This window comes from Pipistrellus hanaki, assembly GCF_964339955.1.
Source record: "Pipistrellus hanaki genome assembly, chromosome: 8".
Lineage (NCBI taxonomy): Eukaryota > Metazoa > Chordata > Mammalia > Chiroptera > Vespertilionidae > Pipistrellus > Pipistrellus hanaki.
Window position 1 is genome coordinate 44,775,177 of NC_140510.1, and position 12,110 is coordinate 44,787,286.

The 12,110-nt window shown below is 51.4% G+C and overlaps 1 protein-coding gene across 2 annotated transcripts; it reads left to right on the top strand.

Moving 5' to 3' along the window:
* Positions 1–6,228: 6,228 nt before the first annotated feature.
* SP5 (Sp5 transcription factor) lies at positions 6,229–8,802 on the top strand. Of its 2 annotated transcripts, none has more exons than XM_084892647.1 (2): positions 6,229–6,645; positions 7,365–8,802. In XM_084892647.1, the coding sequence occupies exons 1-2, from the start codon at positions 6,595–6,597 to the stop codon at positions 8,520–8,522; spliced, it is 1,209 nt and encodes a 402-aa protein (XP_084748773.1). In that variant the 5' UTR covers positions 6,229–6,594; the 3' UTR covers positions 8,523–8,802. The 2 variants fall into 2 exon arrangements, with proteins under 2 accessions (XP_084748773.1, XP_084748774.1); XM_084892648.1 differs by lacking the exon at positions 6,229–6,645 and adding an exon at positions 6,666–7,182.
* Positions 8,803–12,110: the final 3,308 nt, after the last annotated feature.

Below are 12,110 nucleotides of genomic sequence, written 5' to 3' on the forward strand. Positions count from 1 at the left end.
TAGCACTATTTGGATTGCCTCATTCAATAGCTATTTTCCACTGTCTTTTTAGGCTAGAAAACTGAAAACTGTATTCCCCAGACTCTCTATGGTTCCAGATACTAGTATATGTTTTAGCATACCAGATGCAACATACCAAACTTGAAAGGCAGAAGTAAACAACTGTGAGGGAGGGAGGAACTGTGCTTCTGCTGTCCTTACTAGTAAGCACAGTTGTGGTATATTTGTTTCTCATTATGAAGGCTGTTATAGAGGTTCTAATGTCATAGCCCCCTCTCCATTGTTTTGGGTTCTCTGGTTTTAGTTACCTGTGGCTAACTATGGTCCAAAAATATTAAATGGGAAAATTCCATAAATAGACAAGTCACACATTTTAATTTTTGAACCATTCTAAGTAGCGTGATGCAGTCTTGTGCTGTCCCACATGGACATGACTCATCCCATGGTCCCATATATCCACACTGTGTGCGCTCCCCGCATTAGTCATTTGGCAGCCATTGGTTATCAGATCCATTGTAATGGTACCACAATGCTTGTGTCTAAGTTACTCTTATTTTACTTAGTAATGGCCCCAAAGCTCAAGAGTAGTGATGGCTGGCCATTTGGATATACATAAGAAAAGCTGCAAGGTGCTTCCTGTAAGTGAAAAGATGAGTACAGTACAATAAATATTTTGAGAGAGACCACATTCACGTAACTTTCATTACAGTATATTGTTATAATTATTCTATTTCATTATTGGTTATTATTGTTAATGTCTTCCTGTGGCTAATTCATAAATTAAACTTTATTATAGATATGTATATATAATATTATACACTAGAGGTCCAATGCATGAAAATTCATGCAAGTGTAGGCCTTCCTTCCCTCGACTGCCAACACCGGCTTCCCTCTCACATCCTTGATGGTATCCTTTAAAGCACAACATTTTAAATTTGGATAGCATTAATATATCTATTTTTTTCTTCTGTCACTTGTGCTTTTGATGTTTCTAAGAAGGCATTGTCTAATCCAAGATCAGGAAGATTTATTCCTATGTTTTCTTCTATAAGTTTTATGTTTTAACTCTTACTTGACCCACTTAAAGTTAAATTTTTTAAACATTTGTATTCAAACTGAAAAAAAAAAATTTGGGGGGGACTGATAATGACCTTTTCTAACTGAACAGAATTTTACAAATCTAGTAGTGATTTCAGAGAGAGAGAGAGAGAGATACAAATATCAATGATGAGGGAGAACCAGGGATTGACTTTCTCTTGCATAGCCCACACTGGGGATGTGCAACCTGGGCATGTGCCTTGATCGGGAATTGAACATGACTGTCAGTTCATAGGTCAATGCTGGCTGGGCTTAGAATTAATTTTTATGTAAAGTATAAGGAAGATGTCCAACATCATTCTTTTACATGTGGATATCCAGTTGTCCCAGCACCATTTGTCAAAAGAGGGATATTTTTTATTTTTCCTTTTGTTTTATCTCTTATTCCAACCTATCAAGTTTTGTTCTTTTCCTCTTTAATATGCCTACCACCTTTTCACTATCAGGCCAATTTCCAATCAGAGCCTTTGCAATCTCACACCTAACTGACTGCATCTGTGTCTATCCTGCCAAGCTCTCAGCAAAAATATTTAAATGGAATTGAATTCTTGTAATTCTCCTGCTCCAGAGCCTTCAATAAAACCCTACTCCATATAGCATCAGGGCCAAGCTCCTCTCCCTGTCTTCCCTAACCTGTCTAACCAGCAAATCAAAGATGTACAACTTTATCGTCCATGTTTATTCAGCTCCGCACTGAAAGGGGGGTTCCCTTTCCTTTCCCCCCTTCATCGCCTTCCTGTCTGTGCACCCCATTAAAACCCACAGAGGTCCTACAGGCTCCTCCAAGCCCCAGCTCCTTGATTAATGCCCCCTTGCCTTTTCCAGGCCTCACAGCACTCTCCTGGGTCCCTGCTGCATGTGTGTGCTCTGTAGCACAATCACTGTGCACATGACCGTGTACACAGCATTTCATGCTGCCACCCAGCACTGAAGAGCAGTTACTGAGCAGCTACTGAAGTTCACAGCACTGTGCAAGCATGACACATTTCATGCAAGCACGGTTTCCTCCTGCCGTCAAATGGGGGAACCCAATAGGATAAAATAAAGGATCCTCCTAGATCTAGAATGCCACTCCTCCATCCATGCTAGATGGACTCAGTTTTGAAGTTTAAGCTTAAAATTAACTTCAAATTCCCAGTGGAGGGAACTTTCCAAAACGAAGCCCCTGTTTCCAAAGATCCCACTATTTTTGTTTTGTTTGTTTTTTTGTTGTTTTGTTTTTGCCACCTAACTCACTGGGCCTATTCGTGATAGAGCCCCTGTTTAGGGCATCTGTGACTGGGTCTGCAGCTTAAGCTGCAAGACCCTCCAAGTCTCAAAGTTAATCTAGAGAGTATGAGATTGCAACTCCTCCCCCCAACCCCCAGCACTAAAAAAAAAAAAATCTTTCAAGTTGCAGAGGCAAAGTTTGATCCCTTCCTCGAGAGCTGAGAACAATAGGAGCTTTCTGCTCTAGTGCGACTTCAAAGGGTTGCAGAGTGACTGCTCTCAGAATACTGGGTTGTGACGACTAAAGAAACGCACAGGCGTCCTCCTGCGACGCGCAGTGCCCCGTGAGCACCAGGGACTGTCTGCCCCCTTTCTGACCAGCACTTTAGTAAAGCAAGGAGTGGTGCTTGTAAGTGGGCAGGTGCAGGAAACTGGAAGGTTGCGCCTTTGGCGGAGAGCGGGCGAGATCTGGGCACTTAAGCAACCCCTGCGGTAAAGAGCCAAAGAACTAAGAATTAGTTGAAATGACCTAAATAAATGGGGGTGGGGAGGCGGTAAGGGAAGAATCAACTGGAGCTGGTTTTCTGGATTGATTCCAGAGGCATGATTCCCTGGTTGCTGCAAGGAAATGCCTGAGGCCAGATACCAGGCTCCGTCGCGAACTAGTAACCAGAAGTTCTTGGCGGACACTTTTCTCTCTGAGCGAGCAGAGCGGGTCCACCCATCGCGCGATGCCTCCTCGGAGTCACCTACCCGCCTCTTGCAGGTGGCATCCAGCCGGCCCACCTCCAAAGCCTGCAGCTTGGAGGGCAGCGGAGTGCGGCTCCTCAGCTTGGGCAGCTGCTATACAACTTCCCCGCGGCGCCCCTGTTAGAGTTTGCGCCCTATGGGCCGACCTGATAGCATATGTGTGTGTGTGTGTGTGTGTGTGTGTGTGTGTTTTATTAAAAGGAAGATTTGTCAGTTCATCTCTTGGAGGACCACGGAGGAGTTCCTGAGTCCTCCCGTGCACAAACACCCACCAACAATAGAAAGCCCATCAAATCTTCCCTCCTGTGAACTCGCACCCAGCGGACAGCTCTTTGAACAGACCGCAACCCCCGCAGCCCCCCAGCCCCCGCCGCCCCGCGCCCTCCCCAGCGCGCTGGGCCCTCCCGGGCTCCCTCCCGCCCTCGCTCCCGCCCCGCTGCGCACTTTTGCAGCGCGCTGGGTCTTTGATGTCTTTTTGCATTATTGCAGAGCTGCCACGCGCTCTTCCCGGCGCTCGGAGATTTGTGTACCACCACTGACATTTGGCCCTGATACCTGTATCTCTTGGTGATTCCAACAAATTTCTAAAATAAATGTTGTACTTTTATCTCCCGGCGTTGCACTCTTTTATGGTCGCTGCGGAACATTACTTCATTAAGAGTAAGTTTTTCAGGAGCACGGAACGCAAAGGGAGGGAGGCTAAACAGCAGTTTGCAAAAGTCTCTGCAGACTTCAGCTGGCGCCTGGGAGGGCTGGAGTCCCAGGAGGTGAAGAGCAAGGATCTCCAACACTCCACTGGGAGCCTGCTGCGCTGTCCTAGCACTGCCCTAAAGTCTCTGCATACATCAAGTCATCTTCTGAGCCTACAAGCACTGTGCAGGTGAGCATTTTACACACTGGGAAAATAAAGCACAAAAAGGCCGAGGAACTTGCTTATCAAAGTTACCAACTGGAAAGTGCACTTCTCTGGGTTCAGATTTTCAGAGTCCGGGCTCTTAACCACAAAACACTGGCTGGAAGTGTAACTGGCTAAGTGGAGGCATCTCAGAGAAAAAGTCCTCTCCTAACACAACCAAGAGTGTGTGGACTGGCCTTTCTTGCCTTTTTGTCACAATAGGGAACAGATTCGGCAAGTGCGAATGCCTTCCAGTCTGCGTGGCCCAGCCTCCCCGGGAAAGGGGGTGTCTAAGAGCTCAAACGATTTCCGAAGGACACACGCTAAGGGACTAGACCACTTGCTTGCCCAGTGTGGACTGGTGCCGGCTGGGCTGTGCACCGCGGGGCTCCCTGGCCTCTGACTTGTATCGGTGAAAAGGGCTCCTACAGATCCCAGGCTTTGTGGAGACTCCACTTGTGGAAAGGGGTTGCCCGGCCTCAGATCTAAGCACTAAGTCCCTTCCCTTCCCCTCTCCCAGAGCACCCAGACCTCATCATCAGGACCCAGACCTCACCGAGCTGTGTAGTAACTGCTCCGAGTTCCCGGGGTGACACCTGGTTGGAGAGATGAGGGGCGTGCAAGGACCGGACGTGCAAAGCGCATGTGTCTCAAGCAAGACGTCTCTTTTCGCTGATGGGCCCTGGGCATGGGGGAAAGTGGGCCTGGTGGCGCAGTGTCCCGGCCCCTTGGGAAATGCAAAGGGCACCAGTGTACCACAGCCCAGACTGAATCAGCCACCCTACCTGTCTTCTCACATCAGTCCCGCCGAGGGACGGTACCCGGGAGGACTAAGCGCAGGAAGGCTGCGGGCGAGAGGACTCGGAAGATCCCTGCACCGCCCTGGACCGGGGAGAGCACCCGGTTCTGCGGAGGGAGAGGCCGGCACGGGTCTGGGTCTGCCAGGCCCAGCAGCCCCGGCTCCAAGCCTCAGAAGCCATTCGCGGCCCCTAATCCTTCTAGTGCTGTGGGGACCCCGCAGCTCCTCGCCCGCCTCTTCCTCACCCCCCCCCCCTCCCAACTCCCCAAGAGAGGAGATCCAGGTGTTCGTACAGCCCCGCAGGCTCCGCCTTGCACTCTCGGCCGGAGGGAGGGAGGCAGGTGGCGGGCTTCCCTGCTCGGCTGGGCGTGGAGGGATAGCGAGGGTGGGGGTGGGGGTGCATTTCCCTGGCCGGGGCCAAGCACGTCCCGCTCCTGAAAAACTTCCTCTTCTTTGCAAAGGTAGTGAGAACAGCCGTCTTGATGGACTTTTCTTTCCGATTAGAGGACTCTTTATTTGTCCTGGTGCCTAGTGTTATGGTTTGTTCAACAACAAAAGGCTTCCTCGGCCAAGCCTCACTTTTCCAAGGAGTGTCCCCGGGTGGGTCTGTGCGGCTCTGAGAGCGCGCCCTCCCAGAGCAGGGCCAGGCGGGGGGAGGGGGGAGAGAGGGGGGATTGCCAGCCCCATTGGGGGCTTTTGGGGGCGGCTAAGGGCGACCAACCCCCTCCCAGGGCGGGGTGCAGGGCTACGGGCCTGGAGAGAGAAGGGCTAGGGAACAGCATTTCTTCCTTCCTTCGGGTGTACATTCTGGAGTGCTCTGGGTGTCCCGCCCAGCTCGGGTGTTTTCCCAGACTATCTGCAAAGTTGTGGCCCTAGAAAACTTCCAGGTCGCCATAGGAACGTCTCCAGAGGGCCCCAGGAACTGGTCAGGCGGGCGGCCCCGAAGTGTGCGCGCCACCCACTGTGGTTCTGGGCGGCCGCCCCGCCCCGCCCCACCCCGCCCCGGTCACCGGGGGCCCGCCCGCCGCTCGCCGAGGCGGGCAGGGGGCACGCGGCGGGCGGGGCGAGGGGAGGCCCGCGCCCCGCCCCGGGAATTCCCTCGGGCCCGCGGGGTGCGCGCACGACTCCGGCGGGAAGTGTGTAAGCGCCGGGGAGGGGAGAATGGCCCTCATCTCCGGGAGTCTCAAAGTCCGAGCCCGGAAGACGAGGGCAGATCTCTCCGGAGATAACAAAGACACTTTGCCACTTTGGGCGCTGCCTCGGTGCAAATCTTTAATTGCAAGGGAGTGTGGGGGAAGAGAGGATAGAGAGTATCCAGCCACCAAGCGCGGGTCTCCGGGCGGCAAGGCCCCCTTTGATCAGGAAAATCCAATTATTTGTGTATATACATTTCCCACATAGTGATTACTTCATTAATTGTCCCGCCTTTATCTCCTCCCTCCCCATCCCCCCACTAATAATCAGTTCTTTTATCCAGACCAACAAACACACCATAGGAGCTTTGTGGATTCAAAGGATTTGCTTTCGCTTCTGAAAGAGCCGCTATTCTTTGATGATTGGGTGGCGGCGAACTTCAAAGCCATAAATCTTCCCTCTGACTGGCTGGCGGCCCGGCAAAGTCCTTATCAAATTCTTGGAGGTGATCCTGAAGCGCTCAGACTCCGCGCCGGGCGAGCGCGCGGGGTGCGGCCGGGGGCGCGGGCAGCGAGGGCCCGGTGCGCGGGGCGGCGCCGGCGAGGGCCAGGGGCGAGGGGCCAGGGGCGAGGGGCGCCGCCGCCGGCCTCGGGGTTTCCATGCCTCCGCTGCGCCCCGCTCCGCAGCCCGCCGCCGGCCAGCGGTAGCCATGGCCGCGGTGGCCGTCCTCCGGAGCGACTCGCTGCAGGCCTTCCTCCAGGTCAGGGCCGGGCTCGGAGGGGGGCGGGGGCAAGGTGGGAAGGAAGGATCGGGTCTCGATGTCTCTAGGTGCTCTTCGTACCCCGAGTCTCGAAAGGAGCCGTGCTCCGCGGCTGTCGCTGGAGTCAGACTTAGCGGGGTGCCCACGCCAACTTAGCACCAAAGCTTGGTGCCAGGAGGGTGGCCTTTTTGGGGGGTGGGACGCGCGGCCCCCGGGGTGGTCCCGGGCTGCCTCTGGCTGAGAACTAGGCCCTCGCTGACCCAGGTGGCCCGTCCCCCCACCCCTACCCCCGGCTGATTTCAGCCAGGGGCGGGGGCGGGGGCGGAGCCCGAGAGTCGCGTGGAAACAGCTTAAAAGATGAGAGGGAGGGAGTCAGGGGGGCAGTCCGGCTGTGGGTGTCTCCAGGCCCCTTCTGACCGCGGCACCGGGAGTCGGGGGGTCGGATCCCTCTCCCCTTCCATTCCCCGCCTGGCTCCTCTGAGCCTGGGTGGCCAAGCACAGTGATCTCACAGGAGCCCCCGCGCGCCCCGCGTGCAGGTAGCGCAGCACCCAAAGTTTCCCGGCCCGGTGGGTGCGCGTGGGGGGGGGGGGGACGGGGGCGGGGCGGCCGGATAACAGCGGGCGAGGGGGTGGCGGGCCGGCCCGGAGCCCGCGCTCAGAGCGCTAACCTTTTTGTGTCTGTTCTCCGCCCTCCCCGGCGGCCGCCGCCGCCCATGCAGGACCGCACCCCCAGCGCCTCCCCGGACCTGGGCACGCACTCCCCCCTGGCGCTGCTCGCCGCCACCTGTAGCCGCCTTGGCCAGCCGCCGGGCGCCGCGGCGGCCCCGGACTTCCTGCAGGTGCCCTACGACCCGGCGCTGGGCTCGCCCTCCCGGCTCTTCCACCCGTGGGCCTCCGACATGCCGGCGCACTCGCCGGGCGCGCTGCCGCCCCCGCACCCCAGCCTGGGGCTGACGCCGCCGCAGAAGGCGCACCTGCAGCCGTCGTCCTTCGGGGCGGCTGCGGCGCACGAGCTGCCGCTCACCCCGCCGGCCGACCCCTCGTACCCTTACGAGTTCTCCCCCGTCAAGATGCTGCCCTCCAGCATGGCGGCGCTGCCCGCCAGCTGCGCGCCCGCCTACGTGCCCCCCTACGCCGCCCAGGCCGCGCTGCCGCCCGGCTACTCCAACCTGCTGCCCCCGCCGCCGCCGCCGCCGCCCACGTGCCGGCAGCTGTCCCCCAACCCGGCCCCCGACGACCTCCCATGGTGGAGCATCCCGCAGGCGGGCGCCGGGCCGGGCGCCGCCGGGGTCCCGGGGGGCGGCCTGTCCGGAGCCTGTGCCGGCGGGCCCCACGCGCCCCGCTTCCCCGCCGCCGCCGCCGCCGCCGCCGCCGCCGCCGCCGCCCTCCAGCGGGGCCTGGTGCTGGGCCCGTCGGACTTCGCGCAGTACCAGAGCCAGATCGCCGCGCTGCTGCAGGCCAAGGCCCCCCTGGCGGCCGCGGCCAGGAGGTGCCGCCGCTGCCGCTGCCCCAACTGCCAGGCGGCGGGCGGCGCGCCCGAGCCCGAGCCCGGCAGGAAGAAGCAGCACGTGTGCCACGTACCGGGCTGCGGCAAGGTGTACGGCAAGACGTCGCACCTGAAGGCGCACCTGCGCTGGCACACGGGCGAGCGGCCCTTCGTGTGCAACTGGCTCTTCTGCGGCAAGAGCTTCACGCGCTCGGACGAGCTGCAGCGGCACCTGCGGACCCACACGGGCGAGAAGCGCTTCGCCTGCCCCGAGTGCGGCAAGCGCTTCATGCGCAGCGACCACCTCGCCAAGCACGTGAAGACGCATCAGAACAAGAAGCTCCGGGTGGCGGAGGCCGGCGTCAAGCGGGAGGACCCGCGGGATCTGTGAGCGCAGCCGGGGGCAGGCGAGGCCTTTCCCGCCGCCCCGTGCTCCCCAGCACCTCTGTGTGAAGTGAAGGGGAGGTCCTGGGGCCTGTGGGCAGCTGGCCGAGGGGAGTTCCAACACAGGCACTTGCCCCTCCCTGCTGTCTGCCTCCTGCTTCCCTGGCCCGGCAGGCGGACAGGGACCCCTGAGGCCAGGAGAAGCAGGGGAGGCGGGGCGGAGGGCTCTGTGCGCCCCAAAGGGAGGTTTGGGGCTCCGAACCATTCCCACCACCGTCTGGGAGACCTACCGTGTATAGGAAACGTTGCTGAATTGAAGCGGAGGAACCTTGGGAGAGTTGAAATAGTGCTGGATTGGGGTTTTTTTTGTTTGTTTGGTTGGTTTTTTAGGTTCTGGCCCGGCTTTGTACCGGTTATTTAATAGCTTTGTTAAAGAATAATGATAATAATTACATTAATGAAAATGTTACTTTTGTCCTCAGCTCCATGCAGAGCTACAGCATGAAATGTCTATGTAAAGCAATCAGCAGTTGCAACGTGAAAATAAATACGTTAACTCCGGGGGCCACCCTGGGGAAGACCCCGCTGAGCCGGTCTCATTTGATCTTTTCTTCCGGGAGGCTTCACCGAGAGGTCAGGTTTCACCAGGAATTTGGAGGTTCCTGGTGGGTGCTCACGTCCCAGGCTTCTTTGGTTTGGAAGATTTGGGGAAGTCTATTTATTGGGTGCATGGATGGAGGACGGAGGGCAGGGTCTGTTTTGTGATAAAGAAGATAGGGCAAGATTTTCCAGTCCCGCCCCGCGTGACTAACTTGTGCGGCCTAAGGACTTCTTACCTGGACAATTCCCTGTGGCTTTCCTTTCGTTGGTACTCTAGAAACAGGTCTTATGCCAGCTTCGCTTCTTCCTGGCAGCCAGCTATGCTGGTGTCTGGAAAAGTCCTAGCGACTCAAGAATCTGTTCACAGGTGAGATTTTTGGAGAGTTAATAGAAAAGCTGGAGGCCCTTGTTCAGGTTTGTCTCTGCCTGGGAAAGAGTCATCAGTTTCGCATTTCAGCCCCCTCATGGTATACAACGTTGTCTTGTTTTTCGTCTTAATTATTTTGCTGTACAAATCTTAGCCTTGTTTCTGGCTGGACCTGGAAGTACAGTTCCATTTTGTATCTTGGGATTTTATTAATCATTGAAGTAGACTAAGATTTTTCTCAGGGAGGGGCCAGGAATACTCATATCCAGGTTTTTCTCCTGATTCTAAAATGTGAAATTTTAAAGTTTACAAGTGCGTTTTGCAAACTCTCGGCTCTACTGGTTCCTTGATGCTTTCTAATATTTGAGGTTTTAAACCTGAAACTGAAATCTTAACCTTCTGATTTAGAATTAGCAAAGAACAGAAACATTTTAAATTTTGTTAATATGCTAAACTGACATCATTAATGCCAAATTTCAGTGGAACTCAATCATCTTTTCGTGGTAATAGAAGTGTACTATGTAAGTTGATATGATTTCCCAGTTTACAAACAAAAGTTGCCTTTTGTTTAAAGTCAAAGTGAAGAGTAAGTTCTTAAAAGCTGTGAGGGTTGTACTTGAGACTTACTGTAGTAAGTCAAGCACAAATATCAACATAATTGAGATAAGGATTACTGTAATACTCATAAGAAATGGCATTTTTACTCCATTAACTTGGGCCAAGGTAGCAAATGAATAATAGAATCATTGTGGAAATATGCCTTAGAACCAGTCACTCTCATTAGAAATTTTGAAACTACCTAATGACAAATTAGACTGAGTCTTCAGGGTGTTTTACCAGGAAAGGCAATTTGGGTTAGCTAAATTGTAGCAGTTTTTCTAGCAAGGAATAAGAAAGACTTTAGAGTAACATTAATCTACATGTAAGTGTGTAATCTTGATCTAAATCAAGATTCTTGAGAATCATTTCTATGAAGAGTTAGAGAAACTCAAGTCTGAGGCATAGTGTGGGATTAACCTTAGAGCCAGAAGAGGTTTTTTGGCAGTATGAAGAGACCAAGGGCTTTTGACTCAGAAAAGTTGAAGTGATCCTTTCCTGAGAAAGAGAATGCCCTTGGTAGAGGGGGGGAAATGGCAATTTTGAATGAGTCTACTAGCTGTTCTTGCCAGCTACCCTGTTTCCCTGAAAATAAGAAAGTGTCTTATATTAATTTTTTTCTCCCAAAGTTGTGGTAGGTCTTATTTTCAGGGGATGTCTTATCTTTCCATGCACTAGGTCTTATTTTCAGAGGATGTCTTATTTTTGGGGAAACACAGTATGAACATTTAGTATCCAAACAGATGAAGTGATGAAGATAGCTTTCTTATCAATTTAACTTTGTGGTTATTAAGAGAAAACTTACATATTATCTATAAAATTTAGTATCTAAGTGAGGTGTTGAAGATATTTCCTTATAACTATAAATTTTATGATTGTTAAACTAGATAAAATATATTAAATATATCTAAAAGTACAGTAATTAAAAGCAGAATAAAGTCATTTGATGACATAACTTTTTATATATTTCATTTACTTGAACCTGCAAATTTAAAAAAAATATATGGTTAAAGTACAGTCTCTAGACTAAACTTTGTATAGCTGGAAGACTGCTCTTTATTGTGCCACTGCAAAATCTATTCCAATTACTTTAAGGCAAAAAAGTTTATGCCATTATCCAAGTGGCAATCAGAAAGCCACAATAATGTGGCATTTTTGTCCAAGTGTAGGAAAGGATTTCATGTTTATACTGAAAAATAAGCTAATAAATGCTCAGCAATACCAACTTTGTGCAGAAATGTATTAGACTATATAAGCTGTTAAAATTTAAACTGCTATTGCATGCTTTATTTGTTTCATAAAACTGCAACCAGAGTACCATTTAGGACTTTAAAATGATTTTTAAATCAATATGTAGGAAATAATATGCATAAATGATGGATTTAAGCACACTTAGCAGAAAAATTAATAAAATTCAAATTAAAAGAAGTTCAAAAACAAAGTACTATTAAATATAAACTAAAATTCATTTTATAATTGGAGTTTTACCAGTATCAAAAAAGACAGTTTAATCTACCAACTGTATTCAAGGCTTTACTTGGAACCCAGAACCCAATTCAATTAGGTTGTAAAAACTAGTTGAAGAAAATATGTTAACAATGGCCTCTAATGTCAGTAGACATTTTATACTTTCTAAGCAACTGTCTTAATAGTATGCAAGTATAGTGTAAGGTGTCATATTTTAGAAAATTCTATAATTGGTGTGATATTATTTTAAATTTAACACTCAGTTGATAAATGAACCATTTTAACCAAGAACTTAGAAACATGGAGAAATTTAGTTATCAGTAATTTAGGTAATTTGGAATTGTGTGTTTCTTGAGTTGTTCTTATACTCTATAGTTTTCTGCTTTTCTCAAGAGAAAATTGTGCAAATTTACCTTTGGCTGACTGCTAATTTTTAGTAGTTCTGGTAATGAATGAAAGCAAATTGTGTTAAAGAAAATGCCAGTGTATTATTCACTATTATGTTAGTCTTTTCTAGTTTGGGTTAGAGTTCAAATCTGATAGCTATATTGTATATATTGTTAT

What these genes read in the sequence shown, in the direction of transcription:
- SP5 (XM_084892647.1), top strand. Translation starts at nt 6,595, where the DNA reads ATGGCCGCGGTGGCCGTCCTCCGGAGCGACTCGCTGCAGGCCTTCCTC. An exon ending in CGCTGCAGGCCTTCCTCCAG is followed by an intron (nt 6,646 to 7,364) that starts GTCAGGGCCGGG and finishes CCGCCCATGCAG; the next exon opens with GACCGCACCCCCAGCGCCTC.